This window comes from Coregonus lavaretus (assembly GCF_964263955.1).
Source record: "Coregonus lavaretus genome assembly, chromosome: 3".
Taxonomy (NCBI): Eukaryota; Metazoa; Chordata; class Actinopteri; order Salmoniformes; family Salmonidae; genus Coregonus; species Coregonus lavaretus.
Window position 1 is genome coordinate 54649979 of NC_139990.1, and position 21505 is coordinate 54671483.

General features: G+C 48.9%; 1 protein-coding gene across 1 annotated transcript in view; it reads left to right on the top strand.

Moving 5' to 3' along the window:
* Nucleotides 1–4875: 4875 nt before the first annotated feature.
* kcnn4 (potassium intermediate/small conductance calcium-activated channel, subfamily N, member 4) overlaps nucleotides 4876–21505 on the top strand; it is a 52163-nt gene continuing 35533 nt past the window's right edge. Inside the window, exons 1-2 of the mRNA XM_084157341.1 lie at nucleotides 4876–5183; nucleotides 11052–11147. Of these exons, the coding sequence (XP_084013467.1) occupies nucleotides 4902–5183; nucleotides 11052–11147 (378 nt within the window). The 5' untranslated portion in view covers nucleotides 4876–4901. The remainder of the gene's footprint in view (nucleotides 5184–11051; nucleotides 11148–21505) is intronic.

Consider the following 21505-nt stretch of genomic DNA (forward strand, 5'->3'; position numbering starts at 1 on the left):
CAGCATTGTCATGCTGAAACTGGAAAGGGCCTTCCCCAAACTGTTGCCACAAAGTTGGAATCACAGAATTGTCTAGAATTTAATTGTACACTGTAGCGTTAAGATTTCCCTTCACTGGAACTAAGGGACCTAGCCCGACCCATGAAAAACAGCCCCAGTGTCACACCCTGGCTCTGGGGACTCTTAATTGTTGAGCCAGGGTGTGGATTTTCTATGTTTAGTTTTCATTGGTTTTTGTTCTAGATCGTTTAGTTTCTAAGTTGGCCAGGGTGGTTCCCAATCAGAGACAGCTGTAGCTCGTTGTCTCTGATTGGGGACCATACTTAGGCAGCCTTGTGGCATGTTAGGTTGTGAGATCTTGTTCCGTTAAGGTTTTGTGTTAACCTAGGACTTCACGTTTCGTTTATTGTTTTGTTCGTGTTAAGTACTGAATAAAGTATGTACGTTTATCACGCTGCGCCTTGGTCCGCTTCATCAGTCAACGATTGTGACAGAAGATCCCACCACCAGAGGACCAAGCAGCGTGCCCAGGAGGAGAAGAGGGCGATGGCTCAGGTGGGCGAATGGTGGTCATGGGAGGAGATATTCGCGGGCAGAGGGCCATGGGCAAAGGTGTATGCCCAGGCAGGAGAGGAGACTGTGGAGGCGTGCTACAGAGAGGAGCAGCGGCAACACAGAGGGTACCGGCCGAGGAGGAAGCCCGAGAGACAGCCCCAATAAATTTTTTGGGGGGGGCTAAAAGGGTGGTTGGCGGAGCCACGTACTGTGCCGCGAGTGTTCCGGCACAGTCCTGTACGTCCTGTGCTAGCACCACGCACGTGTCGTGCTAAGGTGGGCATGCAGCCAGGACGGAGTGTGCCGGCTCAACGCTCGTGGCCTCGAGTACCCCTCCTCGGTCCCGGATATCCTGCGCCAGTGCCACGTGCTGTAGCGCCAGTACGAGTGCACAGCCCTGTACGTCATGTGCTGATGCCTCACACAGATTGTGTGGAAATAGGCATTCAGCCAGGACGGGTTGTGTCAGCTCTCCGCTCCAGACCTCCAGTCCGCCTCCACAATCCGGTCCGGCCTGTTCCTGTCCCTCGCACCAAGCCAGTGGTGCGCGTCGCCAGCCCGGTCCGGCCTGTTCCTGTCCCTCGCACCAAGCCTGTGGTGCGCGTCGCCAGCCCGGTCCGGCCTGTTCCTGTCCCTCGCACCAAGCCAGTGGTGCGCGTCGCCAGCCCGGTCCGGCCTGTTCCTGCTCCCCGCACCAAGCCAGTGGTGCGCATCGCCAGCCCGGTCCGGCCTGTTCCTGCTCCCCGCACCAAGCCAGTGGTGCGCGTCGTCAGCCCGGTCCGGCCCGCTCCTGCTCCCCGCACCAAGCCAGTGGTGCGCGTCGCCAGCCCGGTCCGGCCTGTTCCTGCTCCCCGCACCAAGCCAGTGGTGCGCGTCGTCAGCCCGGTCCGGCCCGTTCCTGCTCCCCGCACCAAGCCAGTGGTGCGCGTCGTCAGCCCGGTCCGGCCCGTTCCTGCTCCCCGCACCAAGCCAGTGGTGCACGTCGTCAGCCCGGTCCGGCCCGTTCCTGCTCCCCGCACCCAGCCAGTGGTGCGCGTCGTCAGTCCGGCACGGTCCGTGCCTGTTCCACCGGTGCCTGGTCCGGTACCGGTCAGCTGCTCCACTCCGGAGCCAGAGCAATCCGCTCCACCGGTGTCCAGTCCAGCTCCGGCCAGCGGGGCCAGACCAGACCAGGGGCGCAACGGGGGGGTAGAGAGAGAGTGGTGGTCACGCCCGGAGCCGGATCCGCCTCCGAGGCGGAATGCCCACCCGGCCCCTACCCTGTTGTGTTGGTGTGGCGCGGTCGCAGTCCGCGCCTTTGGGGGGGGGGTACTGTCACGCCCTGGCTCTGGGAACTCTTAATTGTTGAGCCAGGGTGTGGATTTTCTATGTTTAGTTTTCATTGGTTTTTGTTCTAGATCATTTAGTTTCTATGTTGGCCAGGGTGGTTCCCAATCAGAGACAGCTGTAGCTCGTTGTCTCTGATTGGGGACAATACTTAGGCAGCCTTGTGGCATGTTAGGTTGTGGGATCTTGTTCCGAAAGGTTTGTGTTGTAACCTAGGACTTCACGTATCGTTTGTTTATTGTTTTGGTTCGTGTTGTGTACACAAATAAAGAATGTACGCTTATCACGCTGCGCCTTGGTCCGCTTCATCTGTCAACGATCGTGACACCCAGACCATTATTCCTCCTCCACCAAACTGTATAGTTGGCACTAGCATTGGGGCAGGTAGCGTTCTCCTGGCATCCGCCAAACCCAGATTCGTCCCTCGGACTGCCAGATGGTGAAGCATGATTCATCACTCCAGAGAATGCATTTCCACTGCTCCAGATTCCAATGGCAGCGAGCTTTACACCACTCCAGCCGACACTTGGCATTAAGCATGGTGATCTTAGGCTTGTGTGCGGCTGCTCAGCCATGGAAACCCATTTCATGAAGCTCCTGACGAACAGTTCTTGTGCTGACGTTGTGTCCAGAGGCAGTTTAGAACTCTGTAGTGAGTGTTGCAACTGAGGACAGACGATTTTTACATGCTACGTGCTTCAGCACTCGGCAGTCCCGTTCTGTGAGCTTGTGTGGCCTACCACTTCGCAGCTGAGCCGTTGTTGCTCCTAGACGTTTCCACTTCACAATAACAGCACTTACAGTTGACCGGGGCAGCTCCAGCAGGGCAGAAATTTGACGAACTAACTTGTTGGAAAGGTGGCATCCTATGACAGTGCCACGTTGAAAGTCACTGAGCTCTTCAGTAAGGCCATTCTACTGCCGGTGTTTGTCTATGGAGATTGCATGGCGGTGTGCTCGATTTTATACACCTGTCAGCAACGAGTGTGACTGAAATAGACAAATCCACTAATTTAAAGGGGTGTCCATATACTTTGTATATATAGCGTACTCCGGACTCCAACATTGCTCGTCCTAATTTTTCTGTATTTCTTAATTCCATTATTTTAGTTTTTAGATTTGTGTGTATTGTTGTGTATTGTTAGATATTACTGCACTGTTGGAGCTAGGAACACAAGCATTTCGCTACACCCGCAATAATGTTTGTCTATGGAGAATGAATGGCTGTGTGCTGGATTTTATACACGTGTCAGCAACAGGTGTGGCTGAAATAGCTGAAACCACTCCTTTGAAAGGGGTGGCCACATACTTTTGTATATATAGTGTACTATGTTGGCCTTGGGCCCATGTATGTATCAAATCAGTCTCCACCAGTTAACCCTAACCCTATATTCACAACCTCTCCCTGACACTGATAAAGAGACCAGGTCAGGTCCTGATACAGAGACCAGGTCCGGTCCTGATACAGAGCAGGTCAGGTCCAGCAGAAAGCCACTATGAGGCGGTCAGCCAGTCACTTAGAGCCGTGAGAGTAGTGACAATGTCGTCAGCAGCAGCCCAGCACAGGATACCCTATCAGAAGGATCTGTGTGGGGTGAGTGCGTCACATGGCCCAAGGTCATGACGCTGTTCCTCCCAGGCACAGAACCTAGGAAATAGGGTGAGAGGTTGTGTGGGGGTGATGGGGATTGAGTGTGTATGTATGGGTGGGGGAGGGGAGACACAGTCTACATTTTACATTTACATTTTAGTCATTTAGCAGACGCTCTTATCCAGAGCGACTTACAGTTAGTGAGTGCATACATTTTCATATTGGGGCATTTTCATACACTCTACACTATAGCTCAAGGCACTTTGAGGAATGTTACTTAGGTGTCTGGGGAAGGAGGGGGGTAGTTATCTAATTGTGACTTATTGCATCAGTTTGTTGGGAACAGATAAAAGATCTCTAGAGTTTAGTGGTTGAGACATCTGAGCATAGTACAAAACAAAATAAAACAATTACGAGGTGACGTCTACATTCCATGGGACATTTATTAATAGTAAAATAATAACCATGCAGTTTTGTTCAAGAGAGACTGAAAATCCCTCTCATATAAATAAGGGTCTGACTGACAATAAATTGTTGGCTACATACTGTATAACATTGTCCCTATATCTCAATAAACACCCTACACCTTTATCCACCAGAGGTCACCCTGGAGCTGTGAAAGTGTTGTTTGAGAATAGGCTCACCATGTCAATGCACAGGTAAATAACAACAGTACTAGTCTATACTATGCTTGTAATTGGTAGCCTAAGTGATAGCTTATTTGCAATTGATAATGCCAAAATGAATTCATTCATTCTACAAGGCTACAGAATAGCATTTTGGGTGCACACAGTATTGTGGTATTGTTAAAATAATTTGTTTCGATGGGGATTGCTGGATTTTTATTTTTTATTTTTTTATCAGTACTGTAATTAATGGGACACATCACTGAAAAGGCCATCAAAATGGGATTTAAAAAAGGTAGAGACAGGCTAAAATGGTTGTCCAACTGAATTGGTGATTGACTCCTCACCATCTGAAATGATCAGAGGAGCCACACACACACACAAACACACAGAGAGAGAGAGAGAGAGAGAGAGAGAGAGAGAGAGAGAGAGAGAGAGAGAGAGAGAGAGAGTGAGATATACTTTTTATGGCGCCCTCTCATATATCCTCATAACCCATGCAAATAAGAACAGCGCCCCAGTCAACCAATCAACTGTCAGCGGTACGTTTATCCCATGCCGCTAGTGGAGGTGTTCGCTGTTCGTCTTCAGGTGAGCGCGTACAGTTAGTTATACTGTCCTTATTCCGCTACTTTCATGAGCCACGGAGAGGAGGAGGAGGACCTGGGACACAGTTGGCCCATCGTGGTATGCCTTCCCGCACTCCGGGGAAGAGCACGGACGGAGGGGAGACTGGACAGGGAGAAGACGAGGCATCAGAGGAGGACGACACGGAGAGCGGCCACAGCCGACCCCAACGCGACATGGAGATGACAACCCGCAACTTGCACCTCGACTCCAAAGTTGACAATTGCGATGGAGTGATCAACAGAAACGGCGTGGACATGACGGAGATATCTGTGCCACTGTCCCACCCTGGGAAGCGTATGCCTCAAATCGAGGGGGACAATATTTATAGATTGCGAGACAGAAAGTTGTTATTGGAGGACAAAAAGCGTCTGTGCGCTTGGGCTCTGGGCACCGCGCTGCTTGGGACACTGCTCATGATACTGCACGCGGAGCTGTGCCCGTTTATTTACCAATCGGTAGGTCATTTTGGTCACTTCACATTCCGTAAAATTCACTTTCAACTACCAACAAGACTTAAAATATAATCATGCTAACTCATTTATCAAGGAAATGAAAACAAATCTCTGGCTATTAAAGTTGTTTGCTGTTGGTTTTCAGTTTCAGTTAAATAAAGTGGACCTACATTATAGTCTTGCAACACTCAAGTTGAAAGGGAGTTACTGAAAGAGCTGTTTCTATTTTAAAATGATTAGATCAAGACAGTGAACTTAAAAGTACAAGGCTTCCCTCAGAATGATAACATTCAAAGTGGGTCAAAGACAGGGGTCAAACATATGCCACTATTGCCACTATGCACAGGCCATTATGGATATATAGAAGATTCATCAATTCTCAGCTCACATATTTTGATTAATCAAGAGCCAAGTAATCATGTGCCAAAAAAGTGATTTAGTCTAAGACACAGGTTGACCTGTCAAAGCCACATGCCAGAGAGAGAGAGAGAGAGAGAGAGAGAGAGAGAGAGAGAGAGAAAGAGAGAGTAAAGTCAGTGGTACATTGTATTTGGAAAGCTCACAATATATGATTCCCCTTAGAACAGCAAATACCATCATGATTATCAAATTACTATCGAATAGGCTAGTGGTGAGAACACCAAGGTTGTCCTTGTAAAATAAATTAGATTGATTCTCTACCTAATCGTTAACTACACCTGTTTGACACCACTAGGATGGCACAGGGACCACTTTGGTTTGGTGAGCTAGAGACCTCTTTAGGGTTCAATTACCTTGTCCCCACCTGACCAATTATAAAATGACCAGCAACGCAGGCCTCAACAACAGCATGTAATACAACTGAAACCTGCAGGATTCAACTGACCTGCTGCTGGCCAGGCCACCACAGCAATTCATTGAATAGTAGCAACTAACTCAGGGAACCAGATATCCTGTGTATAGCCCTAGTATTCTGACTAGGCTGCTCAAGAAAGAGAGTCTATCTGAGAATAGGTCACAGACCTACTGACCACTATTTGTGTTTTTTTATGAGTGAATGTCACCCCCCTTGTGTGGAGAAATGAGTATCAACCTCTGCATGGATCATGAACATGTTAAAGGGATACTTCAGGATTTTGGCAATGAGACCCTTTATCTACTTCCCCAGAGTCAGATGAACTCATGGATACCATTTTTATGTCTCTGTGTCCAGTATGAAGGAAGTTGGATGTAGTTTCACGAGCCAATGCTAACTAGCATTAGCGCAATGACTGGAAGTCTACGGGTAACTGCTAGCATGCTCTGGGGAAGTACATAAAGGGCCTCATTGCCAAAATCTTGAAGTATCCCTTTAACATGAAGAGGTCAGTCAGACAGACAGAAAACAGGTGTTGTTGATACAACATAAAGATCATGAATGCTATTATCAACCTACATGTGCCCTGTAGCTCTACCACAATGTCCTTGGATTAATCTACGTACAGAAATACTATATCCAGTCCATTCATAGGAAGAGAACGGAACGGCATGTCTAATTTTTGTCGAAACCATTTCCTTGATTAACAGACCCCTTAAACAAGCATGACTTGCATCACAGCACAATAGCATAACCCACACCTGATTTTTGAACCTGGTGACCTTCTGATTATGAGCCTATTTCCAGAACCACTACTTGGTACTGCCGTCTCTTAACATTAACATACAGATCAGGGTGGATAATAACGTCAGTCCACACAATCAAGCCATTTTTAACTCCATCCCACTGAAGTTCTAGAGTACACGTGCCAGTTCCATAAGTAGAAAACAGGCTCTCAGCAGCTCACATGATGCAAGCAAATGTCAGACCACCTAAACACTATGCGGTAGGTGATTCCTTCCCTGGTGTAACCAGCCTGACCACTGCACTCACCATTTTTTTCAATTCACTTTCACTTATCAAGTGAAGTGAAAACAATGGAGTGAAACAATCAGTCAGCCTGGTTATACCTGCCTGGCCATCCAGTGAAAAGAGATCCAATCTGAGGTCCCTATACTTAGAGGTAGTTACAGCTAGATGAGCAAGCTGTAGCCCCTGTACAGCTGACCTAATTCCTCCATGTAATGATCCAAAGGCAAGTGAAGTGAAAACAATGTTTCCCTTAGTGAAACTGCTGAGTGCAGTAGTCAGTCTGTTTAAATCAGGCTGATTTCAGGGAAAGGAGATCCAATCTGTTTTGTCTTCTTTGATTAATATGATTGTCATGCTAGATCAAACATTATTTTATTTTTTTAGTCATTTAGCAGACACTCTTATCCAGAGCAACTTACAGGAGCAATTAGGGTTAAGTGCCTTGCTCAAGGGCACATCGACAGATTTTTTCACCTAGTCGTCTCAGGGATTAGAACCAGCGACCTTTCGGTTACTGGCACAACGCTCTTAACCACTAAGCTACCTGCAACTAGGCCTACACACAGTGTGTACCTGGGCCTGGAGGAAGTTCATGTTGCAAGTTCATGTTGAAAACAGCTCCATATGCTGATGTATCTGGCAATTACCCAGGCAGGCGTTTCCATGCATTTTTCCTTATACATTATCTTGATTTTGAAAACCACTCTTGAGTTTGCCAAACTATTATTTTTGGAAATGCATAAGTTGTATCAAAACTCTAGAAAACATATGCTGCATGATGAGTGAGACAACTGGATGCTCAGAAATAGCTAGATGCCTGGTATACCCTCTCTGCATGACAGTGTATTTAAGCATACTTTTCCGTGGAAACCAGGTTATGCAGGATGAGGAAAATGAGCTATTTGTGGTACTTTTTCCACATTGTATTTGTTTCCCCTCACAGCTAGTGTTTCTCAGGTTGCCCACGGTCATTTTGGATCTTTCCACATCATTTGTGTTTCATTAGAGACTGTTTGAATAATGCAAGAGTTTCACCTCTCCTGGAGAAGGGGGGCTAAGGCTGGGCTGATTGTCAAGGTCTTTGGGCGAGCATGACAGACTGATAAGGCAGAACGGGCTCTTGGAGTGTGACCATCTAGTTAGTTACATCTGCAAATCTGCACTGTGTTTTCCCAAGTTATATGCGCCAGGTTTGACTGCGTGCCAAGAGGATGCGTTTCTATAGTAAAGCCGATACAACATCATCATGTTGTAACTGTAAAAACAAAACAAACGACAATGATTATTGATGTTATTAACGACGGCCTAACAGCTGTTTGGGTGTGCCATTGTCACGAACACAGCACACCGAGGACATTGTTGCAAATCAACTAGACCTTTTCAAAAGTGATCAACAACGGGGTTTTTCTTTCTTTTAATAATTAATTCAGAATTATGATGAATGTTTCAGGCTCTACTCACATCATCTACTCACAGCGTCTGTCTGAAGGCTGATGGGATGGATGCTGGCATGCATTGGTCTTGGGTGGCCTTTCTGTCTGTCCAAGGCCTGGATAAACAACCCGTGTTACAGTTACTACAAATTAGGTCGTTTCAAAAGGGATTGAAATGACTCCGTTTCCAAAAGGAAAATATTACAAAACAAATTTAGACACTCGGAGCAAGCAACCTGCTGTGCCATGTGATAGGTCTAATAATGTAGTCAAATTAACGTTACGCTTATGTGGAGTCCAATTACGCTTTGGATAAAATTAGACATGATGCAGATGCTACAAGTGAAATTGTGGAAAACGATCAACGTTGCCAACCTACGTCACACCATACCACCTCTCTGCGTTGAAGTTTCCCTAACGTTGTCTGAAAATTTGCAATTATATCTTTTAGACTGTAAACTCCAACCACCCATCATTAAATTAACTCCCCGTTAAAACCTTCATCGAGATTACATCAGTTGCCTGCGTGGACATCATGGCAATAAACAGCACACCTTTTATCACTTAGCCTACTGTCGAGACGATCGTTTCAAGTACAGTGAAGTCAAGTGATCGTTACTCACAGGGTCAATTATGAAGACACTCATAGCCTACTTATCAGATGTGTTGACATATCATCGCATTTTCGCGGGAAGTAGTATGCCTGCGCTGAAGGTCCGCTAATACAGGACTAGTAAAGGCCCAATGCCTGGGCTGAAGGTCCGCTAATACAGGACTAGTAAAGGCCCAATGCACTACATTCGTGAACATATTTAAACTAAATCTATTTATATTTTAGTGTTTACCAACATTTGTAACTTGAGTCTGATATTTATCTGTGCCAGACAGTTAATCTAATACTGAAATACTTGCTTGATATATGTTTTCCAGTTTCTTAAAATACTTATTTCTATGTGTAAATTGAAACGTCTATTCATTCCTTTTACATTTTAGTAGACGCTCTTATCCAGAGCAATTTACAGTAGTGAGTGCATACATTTTCATACAGGTCCCCTGTGGGAATTGAACTCACAACCCTAGTGTTGCAAGCCCTATGCCTACTAACTAAGCTACATAATCACATCATGGTATTGTCCTTTATGGATTCCATTAGAATGGCAATCGCAGAGAAAAAGACAGGGCAACAACTCTTACAATTACAACTATTTAATCCTGCAAGATACTGTTCTTAATTATGCAAAGTGGAGACACTGGAAAAAAATATATGCCATGCTACAGATGTCAATATCGGTCCACTAATACTAGTAAAGGCCCAGTGCACTACTTTTGTGAAGATAAAATATTTGATTTTTATTTTTAAAAAATGTTTTTATTCTGATTTTTCGGGGGGTGCTGCAGCACCCTCAGCACCCTTACTTCCTGCGGCTATGTTCATAGCTACAGAAGCCAAATCCTGTTCCTTTTTCTTTAATCTAACTAAAAGTACCATGATCTTTAGGGTTTGCTGCAGTCCAGGGTAAAGTAAAAAAAAATAATGTTTGCCTCATGGAGAGCATGTCACCTCTCACCTGGTTAGTTACTGGCTTACAGAGCCGGCCCTAGCCTTTTGGAGGCCCTAAGTTACATTTTATTGACAGTGTTTTTTTTGTTTTAGAGTTCATTTGCTGCAATTTTACACATTTCGCCATAGGGCAGAGAGAAGATTGAGCAATTTTATAACTCATTTCATGCAATTCTACTCATTTTGCCATGGGGAGGAGTCTTGCACTGACTTATGCCATATTAATATGATATCTGAGTGAGAGTGTCTAACAAAATCAATGGGGGCCCCCTGGAGGTCAGGGCCCCTGGGCACATGCCCTGCGTGCACGGTTGGTAATTCAACCATGACTACATGATTACTAGTTTATATAGCTGGCTAGACCAATCTACAAAAAGTTAGCTGACGTGCTAATTGAGTGACTGTCAGTCACTGACATAACAAGAGAAAAACTGCTGATGCACAACCAAATTTTGAAATTGCACCTTGTGTAGTCTACTATTCTAACTCTCAACAGTAAGTTGAGACCCTGACTGAGTTCCTAAAAGAACCAACAAACAAAAAAACAATTATTTATTCGGGTCGGGGGCACCCTAGCAGCCGCGGGGCCCTAAGCTTCCGCTTATGTCGCTTAGTGGCTAGGGCCGTCTCTGCTAGTTTATAAAGATTGTTTTAATGCATCAGCTAAGAGCTTTGTAGGCCTATACTCCTTTTATTTGGTTACACGACCTGATGGTTCACTTGAAGTCAGTACTTCATATCATGCCAGGTCAATTGGCCTACTTGATCTCATGCCGCCCAAGTGTGTGCGTGCGTTCGTGAGTGTCCATGTGTATCTCACACATTATAAAGTTGTCACCAAATCAGTGTGCGTGGCCAGTGGAGGCTGAAGGTCAGAGCATTCCGCTAACACTAACACACTGTTCTGGAAAACGGCAAACGGAAAATAATCGAAAACCGAAGCACTGTTGGAATAACTTTAAACCTCCCTTTAATGTCTTTATCTTGTCTGTCCACCTCTTCATTCCCAGGGCTCCCACTACGCCTTTATCATCCACTGCTCCATCAGCATGTCCACTGGTTGTCTTCTGATTCTCATCGTAGCCTTCCATTATAAGGACATCAGGGTGAGTGTGTGTTCTCTCTGACATCTGACCCCATTACTGACTCTGCAGCCCAGCTCTCTATCACTGGAGGGAACAGTGTTAGTTACTCTTTGAACGGAGGAGTTGAAGGCAGGGGTTACATTAAATCACGTACTGTTAAAGGTGCTTCAGTCCTCTATGAATGCTACTTGCACGGCCGGCCCACTCATTAGGCAGGATTATGGCGGTAGATTGACAAGGGCGGCATTTTCTGAGCTAAACTGACCAAGACACACCTCCAACAACAACACATAAAACCTCACATAATTCTGCCTAAATGACAATTTCTCTCAACCAGTGGCATATGGGCTTTTTAGGTGAGCGCTGATGCCGCCCTTTGATAAGCAGTTTGTTAAAGGCAGGGTTGCAAAATATCTTGCTTGTCCATTCCCAGCGCGCCTCTCCAGGGTGCTGTTGGAGAGATGCATCTCTGCAGTGCTCCACCAACGTTCTGTAAAAAATCTAACATAAATCATGTAGCAGATATAGGATATGGTAAAAAGAGTATGTGGCCTTTACTTTAGCCTACAGGCTAGAGATCAAATGTATGATAATGTAATGAGACAGACACTTTTTACATCATGCAGGTTTCTCAGATCAAATAGCCTAACCTAAATGGCGCTCAATCAAATGTTTTTTTTTTACAAACAACATATCCTAAAAACAGGACAGGTCAAAGTAAAATGGACAATATGGAATGAACAATCACAACGGTTGTCCAGGAGTTTCACCCCATTGTCATGATCAGTGGTTTCAAGTTTGTATCGGTCCATTTTTGACAAGCTGATCATAGCAAAAAATTAAATACTTCTGCATTTCCTGCTGTGTAAACACATTGCAAATAGGCTTGAGATAACTCCTGATAAAGTCCTACCAACCACACTTTGATAACATTCAGCCATTGGTTTGTTCATTGATTGGTCACAAAAACCTCTGATGCTGTTTTTGCCTTGATGATATCTTGATTACACACACAGACTGTCAGCAGGACTTCTTAGTAAATAACCATGCGGTGGCTTACACACGCTCACATGCAAGTTCCCCCTGATAGAGGAAAAATAACTCTAGACCACCTTTACTCCACACACAGAGACGCATACAAAGCTCTCCCTCGCCCTCCAATTGACAAATCTGATCATAATTCTATCCTCCTGATTCCTGCTTACAAGCAAAAACTAAAACACAAAGTACCAGTGACTCGCTCAATACAGAAGTGATCAGATGATGCGGATGCTACGCTACAGGACTGTTTTTCTAGCACAGACTGGAATATGTTCTGGGATTCATCCAATGGCATTGAGGAGTATACCACCTCAGTCACCAGCTTCATCAATAAGTGCATTGACGAGCTGCCCAGTGACGCGAGCCTACCAGACGAGCTAAAGGCCTTTCATGCTCGCTTCGAGGCAAGCAACACTGAAGCATGCATGAGAGCCCCAGCTGTTCCGGACGACTGTGTGATAACGCTCTCCGTAGCCGATGTGAGCAAGACCTTTAAACAGGACAACATTCCCAAGGCCGTGGGGCCAGACGGATTACCAGGACATGTATTCAGAGCATGCACGGACCAACTGGCAGGTGTCTTCACTGACATTTTCAACCTCTCCCTGACCGAGTCTGTAATACCTACATATTTCAAGCAGACTAAATGACTACCGCCCAGTGCAGTAAATACGGCGCACTGGAGAAAACAAGGCACAAGGGTGAATATCCCGGCGATACAAATATAAAGTAATAATATACAAATACCTCCACAATAAACAATCACACACAAAGACAAGGGGGCAGAGGGAACACTTATACAGGTGCTGATGAGGGGATATGAACCAGGTGTGTGTAAAAAACAAGACAAAACAAATGGAATGATGAGATGAGGAGTGGCAGTGGCTAGAAGGCCGGTGACGACGAACGCTGAAGCCTGCCCGAAAAAGGAGGGAAGGCAGCTTGGGAGGAAGTCGTAACATTACTCTCCCCTTGACGCGCAGCTCGCCGACACCGGCCTCGGGGACGCGGAGCAGGGCGAGCCGGATGGCGAGGGTGGAAATCCCGCAACAGGGAGGGATCGAGGATATCCCTCACCGGGACCCAGCACCGCTCCTCCGGACCGTACCCCTCCCACTCCACGAGGTACTGAAGGCCCCCCACCCGATGCCTCGAATCCAGGATGGAACGGACGGAGTACGCCGGGGCCCCCTCGATGTCCAGAGGGGGCGGAGGGACCTCCCGCACCTCAGACTCCTGGAGCGGACCAGCCACTACCGGCCTGAGGAGAGACACATGGAATGAGGGGTTAATACGGCAATCTGGAGGGAGTAATAACCTATAGGTAACCTTGTTTATTCTCCTCAGGACTTTGAACGGCCCCAAAAACCGCGGGCTCAGCTTCCGGCAGGGCAGGCGGTGGGATAGATTCTGGGTCGAGAGCCAGACCCGATCACCCGGTACAAAGACCGGGGCCTCACTGCGGTGGCGGTCAGCATTGGCCTTCTGGCGATGCACGGTGCGCTGGAGGTGGACGTGAGCAGCGTTCCACATCTCCTCCACGCACCAAAACCAGTCATCCACCGCAGGAGCTTCGGTCTAGCTCTGATGCCACGGTGCCAGAACCGGCTGATAACCTAAAACACATTGAAATGGCAATAGGTTAGTGGAGGAGTGGCGGAGAGAGTTCTGGGCATATTTGGCCCATGTCAAGAACACCAACCACTCCCCCAGCCGGTCCTGGCAGTAGGACAGGCAGGAACCTACTCACATCCTGATTCACCCGTTCCACCTGCCCTTTAGACTCGGGGTGAAACCCAGAAGTCAGGCTGACCGAGACCCCCAGACGTGCCATGAATGCCTTCCAGACCCTGGATGTAAACTGGGGGCCCCGGTCAGACACTATGTCCTCTGGCACCCCGTAGTGCCAGAAGACATGAGTAAACAGGGCCTCCGCAGTCTGCAGGGCCGTGGGGAGACCGGGTAGAGGAAGGAGGCGGCAGGCTTTAGAAAAGCGGTCCACAACAACCAGGATGGTGGTGTTACCCTGAGAGAGGGGAAGACCAGTGAGAAAGTCAATACACAAGTGGGACGATGGCCGTTGTGGAACTGGTAAGGGATGTAACTTACCCGCTGGGAGGTGCCTAGGTGACTTACTCGAGCAGGAGGAGACATACACCCTCACGTCCTTAGCCAAGGTAGGCCACCAGTACTTCCCGGTCAGGCAGTGCACTGTATGGCCGATACCTGGGTGACCAGAGGAGGGGGATGTGTGTGCCCAATAGATCAGATGACACGGACAAGAGACGGCACGTACCGCAGCCCAGCTGGGCACTGATGTGGAGATGGCTCTGTGCGTAACGCCCACTCTATGTCTGCGTCCACTGCCCACACTACTGGCTCCACAATGCAGGAGGCCGGGAGTATGGGGGTGTTGTCTATAGGCCTCTCCTCTGTGTCGTACTGCCGTGACAGTGCATCTGCCTTCACGTTCTTTGTACCCGGTATATAGGACAGTGTAAAATAAAACCGGGTGAAGAACAGGGCCCACCTGGCCTGGCGAGGGTTCAGCCTCCTCGCTGCCCAGATGTACTCCAGGTTACGGTGGTCCGTCCAGACGAGGAAAGGGTGTTTCGCCCCCTCGAGCGGTCAGGGCTCTGACAACAGCCAACAGCTCCCGATCACCAACGTCGTAGTTCTGCTCCACCGGGCTGAGCTTATTGGAGAAGAAGGCACAGGGGCGGAGCTTGGGTGGAGCGCCCGAGCGTTGAGATAGGACAGCGCGTATCCCTACCTCGGACGCATCCACCTCCACTACGAACGGTAATGATGGATCGGGATGGGCCAGCACCGGGGCTGAGGTGAACAGAGCCCTCAGGTTACTGAAAGCCCTGTCAGCCTCAGCAGACCAGCAGAGCCGGAACGGCCCACCCTTCAACAGAGAGGTGATGGGAGCTGCGACCTTGCCAAAGCCACGGATAAACCTCCGATAGTAATTGTCAAAGCCAATAAAGCGCTGCACCTCCTTTACCGTGGTTGGAGTCAGCCAATTACGCACGGCTGAAATGCGGTCTCCCTGCATCTCCACACCTGAGGTGGTGATGCAGGATCCGAGGAAGGAGACGGACTGCTGGAAAAACAGACACTTTTCTGCCTTGGCATAAAGGTCATGTTCCAACAGTTGGCCCAGCACTTTGCGAACCAGGGACACATGCTCGGCGAGCATTGCGGAATACACCAGAATGTCATCGATGTAGACCACCACACCACGACCAAGCATGTCCCGAAACACCTCGTTCACAAAGGACTGGAAACTGATGAAGAATTCATCAAAACGTAAGGCATCACCAGGTATTCGTAATACCCCGTGGTTGTGCTGAATGCTGTCTTACACTCGTCCCCTTCTCGAACACGCACCAGGTTGTACGCACTACGGAGATCTCATTTTGTGAAGAAGCGCGCCCCATGCATTGACTCGATTACAGATGGAATGAGGGGTAGAGGATAACTACAACAAACTGTCCCCTTGTTAAGTGCTCGTTAATCAATGCAAGGGCGCAGACCTCCGTCTTTCTTCTTCACAAAAAAGAAACTCGAGGAGGCGGGTGAAGTGGAGGGACACATGAACCCCTGGCGCAGGGACTCGGAGACGTATATCTCCATCGCCTCCGTTTCAGCCTGCGACAGGAGATATACTTGAGTACTGGGAGGCACAGCGTCTACCCGGAGGTTTATCGTGCAATCCCCCGCCCGATGAGGTGGTAATTTGGAAAATGCGTGCGCCAAATCGAGGTATTCGGGGGGAATGCGCACGGTGGAGGTAGTGTCTGGACTTTCCACTGTGGTTGCACCAACGGAAACAGCTAGACACCTACCCTGACACTCTCGCGACCACCCCGTGAGAACCCTCTGCGGCCATGAAAAGGTGGGGTTGTGTAGTGCTAACCAGGGAAGACCCAACACAACAAGGAAATCGGGAGACTCAATAATAAAAAAGGTGACTTGCTCTCTATGGGTTTCTTGCGTAACCATCGTGACTGGTGCTGTAACTTCCCTAACAAAACCTGACCCTAATGGTCGACTGTCAAGCGCTTTGATGGGCAACGGAATTTGTAGGGGAACCAATGTAATAAAGTTCCCAGCTGCGCCTGAATCGACCAGCACCTTAGACTGGGGAACTACCAGGTAATCAGGGAAGTTGACGTGTATGGTGCAGTGCGCAGCAGAGGGCTCTGAACGAGTGTGGGTGTGCACTACCTGGGGTGACGCGAGAGTGCCCTGCCTGCCGCCACTAGACCCGGGAGAACCCTGATGACAGCATGCAGCAGAATGTCCTCTCCTGCCACAAGAGAGACACTGGAGCTGTCAAGAGTGAAACGGGCAGGCCCCTTCCAGGACATCCTCTTGAAGCTAGCAGGTTGTCCAACCGGATGGCCATGTCCACCAGCTGGTCAAAGGCAACATGCTATCCTGGCAGGCTAGCTCCCTTCGGACGTCCTCTCGCAGGCTGCACCGGAAGCTGTCGATGAGGGCCCGCTTGTTCCACCCAGAGCCAGCAGCTAAAGTCCTGCGCAGTCCTCGTCCCCTGCCTCAGTTGGACAAGCCGCTCGCCCGCCTCTCTTCCTTCGGGTGGGTGATCGAAGACTGCCCGGAAGAGGCGAGCAAACTCCCCGTAGTTGTCCAACGCGGCTCCTCCTTCACTCCAGACCGCGTTGGCCCACTCCAGGGGGGCTTTCCACGAAAGGCAGGAGACGAGGGCGGACATCTTCTCCAGCTCCGATGGAGCCGGGGTGATGGTTGAGAAGTAGAGGTCCAGCTGCAGGAGGAATCACAGGCAGCGGGCAGCTGTCCCTTCATACTCCTTCAGTCGGGATAGGTGAATGACTCTGGGTGCTGGGGTGTGGGTGGCTGGATCCGGTCGCTCAGCTGGTCCTGAAGGGTTGGGTCCTCTCCTCTCCAGGCGTTGGACAACCTGGAGAACCCGATCCATCGCTTCTCCCAAGCTGGCTAGCATAGTAGAATGCTCCCGGACCCACTCCACGACTCCAGGCATGTTCTCTTCTCCTGCTGACTCCATGTTCGGGTGTGTGATTCTGTGGCAGGTGATTTCGGACGGAGTCAGGCGCAGGAGGATAAATCACAGAATATATAGTTTAATAAGGAACACAGCGGTATGCATCAATGCGTAATACACTCCAGTGCAGTAAATACGGCGCACTTGAGAAAACAAGGCACATGGGTGAATATCCCGGCGATTCAAATATAAAGTAGCTCCACCAAGCTATAATACCTCCACAATAAACAGTCACACACAAAGACAAGGGGGCAGAGGGAACACTTATCCAAGTGCTGATGAGGGGATATGAACCAGGTGTGTGTAATAAAAAGTGTCTAGAAGGTCGGTGACGACGAACGCCGAAGCCTGCCCGAACAAGGAGGGGAGGCAGCTTCGGAGGAAGTCGTGACACTTACAGACTGTCAGCATGACTTCCTAGTAAATAACCATGCGGTGGCTTACACACGCTCACATGCAAGTTCCCCATGACAGAGGAAAAAAAACTCTAGACCACCTTTACTCCACACACAGAGACGCATACAAAGCTCTACCTCGCCCTCCATTTGACGAATCTGATCATAATTGTATCCTCCTGATTCCTGCTTACAAGCAAAAACGAAAGCACTAAGTACCAGTCACTCGCTCAATACAGAAGTGATCAGATGACGCGGATTCTACGCTACAGGACTGTTTTGCAAGCACAGACTGGAATATGTTCTGGGATTCATCCAATGGCATTGAGGAGTATACCACCTCAGTCACCAGCTTCATCAATAAGTGCATTGACGAGCTGCCCAGTGACGCGAGCCTACCAGACGAGCTAAATGCCTTTTATGCTCTCTTCGAGGCAAGCAACACTGAAGCATGCATGATAGCACCAGCTGTTCTGGACGACTGTGTGATAACGCTCTCCGTGGCCGATGTGAGCAAGACCTTTAAACAGGTCAACATTCACAAAGCCGTGGGGCTAGACGGTTTACCAGGACATGTATTCAGAGCATGCGCGGACCAACTGGCAAGTGTCTTCACTGACCTTTTCAACCTCTCCCTGACCGAGTCTGTAATACCTACATGTTTCAAGGAGACCACCATAGTCTCTGTGCCCAAGAAAGCAAAGGTAACCTGCCTAAATGACTACCGCCCCGTAGCACTCACGTCGGTAGCCATGAAGTGCTTTGAAAGGCTGGTCATAACTCACATCAACACCATCCTCCCGGAAACTCTAGACCCACTCCAATTCGCATACCGCCCCAACAGATCCACAGATGACGCAATCTCAATCGCACTCCACACTGCCCTTTCCCACCTGGACAAAAGGAACACCTATGTGAGAATGCTGTTCATTGACTACAGCTCAGCGTTCAACACCATAGTGCCCACAAAGCTCATCACTAAGCTAAGGACCCTGGGACTAAACACCTCCCTCTGCAACTGGATCCTGGACTTCCTGACGAGCCGCCCCCAGGTGGTAAGGATAGGCAACAACACATCTGCCACGCTGCATTTATTGGTGTGGCCTATGGCGGCAGAACGTCAAGGACTGACGCTGGCTACTTGATGTTCTGATATTAATTTGCTATTGGTGTTTTTTGTTTTGATACTTCTTGTTTGATCTGGAAGTGAATTGCTCAGATTTTGTGGCTGTCCTACCAACCAGACTTTGATAACATTCAGCCATTGGTTTGTTCATTGATTGGTCACAAAAACCTCAGATGCTGTTTTTGCCTTGATGATATCTTGATTACACACACAGACTGTCAGCAGGACTTCCTAGTAAATAACCATGCAGTGACTTACACACGCTCACATGCAAGTTCCCCCTGACAGAGGAAAATAAACTCTAGAACATCTTTACTCCACACACAGAGACGCATACAAAGCTCTCCCTCGCCCACCATTTGGCAAATCTGATCATAATTGTATCCTCCTGATTCCTGCTTACAAGCAAAAACGAAAGCACTAAGTACCAGTGACTCACTCAATACAGAAGTGATCAGATGACGCGGATTCTACGCTACAGGACTGTTTTGCTAGCACAGACTGGAATATGTTCTGGGATTCATCCAATGTCATTGAGGAGTATGCCACCTCAGTCACCGACTTCATCAATAAGTGCATTGACGAGTTGCCTAGTGACGCGAGCCTACCAGACGAGCTACATGCCTTTTATGCTCGCTTCGAGGCAAGCAACACTGAAGCATGCATGATACCACCAGCTGTTCTGGACGACTGAGTGATCACGCTCTCCGTAGCCGATGTGAGCAAGACCTTTAAACAGGTCAACATTCACAAGGCCGTGGGGCCAGACGGATTACCAGGACATGTATTCAGAGCATGCCCAGACCAACTGGCAAGTGTCTTCACTGACATTTTCAACCTCTCCCTGACCGAGTCTGTAATACCTACATGTTTCAAGCAGACCACCATAGTCCCTGTGCCCAAGAAAGCGAAGGTAACCTCCCTAAATGACTACCGACCCATAGCACTGACGTCTGTAGCCATGAAGTGCTTTGAAAGGCTGGTCATGGCTCACATCAACAGCATTATCCCAGAAACCCTAGACCCACTCCAATTTGCATACCGCCCCAACAGATCCACAGATGATGCAATCTCTATTGCACTCCACACTGCCCTTTCCCACCTGGACAAGAGGAACACCTACGTGAGAATGCTATTCATTGACTACTGCTCAGCATTCAACACCATAGTGCCCTCTAAGCTCATCACTAAGCTAAGGATCCTGGGACTAAACACCTCCCTCTGCAACTGGATCCTGGACTTCCTGACGGGCCGGCCCCAGGTGGTAAGGGTAGGTAACAACACATCTGCCACACTGATCCTCAACACTGGGTTCCCTCAGTGGTGCGTGCTTAGTCCCCTCCTGTACTCCCTGTTTACCCAGGACTGCGTGGCCAAGCACGACTCCAACACCATCATTACGTTTGCTGACGACACAGCAGTGGTAGGCCTGATCACAGACAACGATGAGACAGCCTATAGGGAGGAGGTCAGAGACCTGGCAGTGTGGTGCCAGGACAACAACCTCTCCTTCAATGTGAGCAAGACAAAGGAGCTGATCGTGGACTACAGAAAAAGGAGGTTCGAACAGGCCCCCATTAACATCGACGGGGCTGTAGTGGAGCGGGTTGAGAGTTTCAAGTTCCTTGGTGTCCACATCACCAACAAACTATCATGGTCCAAACCCACCAAGACAGTCATAAAGAGGGCACCACAACACCTTTTCCCCCTCAGGAGACTGAAAAGATTTGGCATGGGTCCCCAGATACTCAAAAAGTTATACAGCTGCACCATCGAGAGCATCCTGACCGGTTGCATCACCGCCTTGGATGGTAACTGCTCGGCATCCGACCATAAGGTACCACAGAGGGTAGTGCGTACGGCCCAGTAAATCACTGAGGCCAAGCCTCCTGCCATCCAGGACCTACATATTAGGTGGTGTCAGAGAAAGGCCCAAAAAATGGTAAAAGACTCCAGTCACCCAGGACTATTTACATTGACCCCCCCCCCCCCCCCCACCCTTTGTTTTTACACTGCTGCTACTCGCTGTTTATTATCTATGCATAGCCACTTTACCCCTTCCTACATGTACAAATTACCTCGACTAACCTGTAACCCCACACATTGACTCGGTACTGGTACCCCCTGTATATAGCCTCGTTATTGTTATTTTATTGTGTTACTTTTTATTTTATTTTTTACTTTAGTTAATTTAGTAAATATTTCTTAACTATTTCTTGAACTGCATTGTTGGTTAAGGGCTTGTAAGTAAGCATTTCCCGTAAAGGTCTACACTGGTCTGGTCTGGACCTCGGCGCGCTGCTTTCCCTCTCCTTCCTCCCACAACGTACCAAGCCCTGTCTGGACCCTGGTGTGGGAGACCCCGAACCTGGAGAGGGGCTGACGTCTGGGTCTGGACTGGAACCGCTGACTGGAGCTGGACCCGACGACGGTGGATCGAACTGCTCTGGCTCCGGAGTGGAGCCGCTGACCGGAGCTGGATCAGGCACCGGTGGAGCGGATTGCTCTGGCTCCGGAGTGGAGCAGCTGACCGGAGCTGGACCGGACCCCGGTGGAGTGGATTGCTCTGGCTCCGGAGTGGAGCCGCTGACCGGAGCTGGACTGGACCCCGGTGGAGCGGATTGCTCTGGCTCCGGAGTGGAGCAGCTGACCGGTGCCGGACCAGGCACCGGTGGAACAGGCACGGGCCGTGCCGGACTGGACACACGCACCACTGGCTTGGTGCGGGGAGCAGGAACGGGCCGGACCGGGCTGACGACGCGCA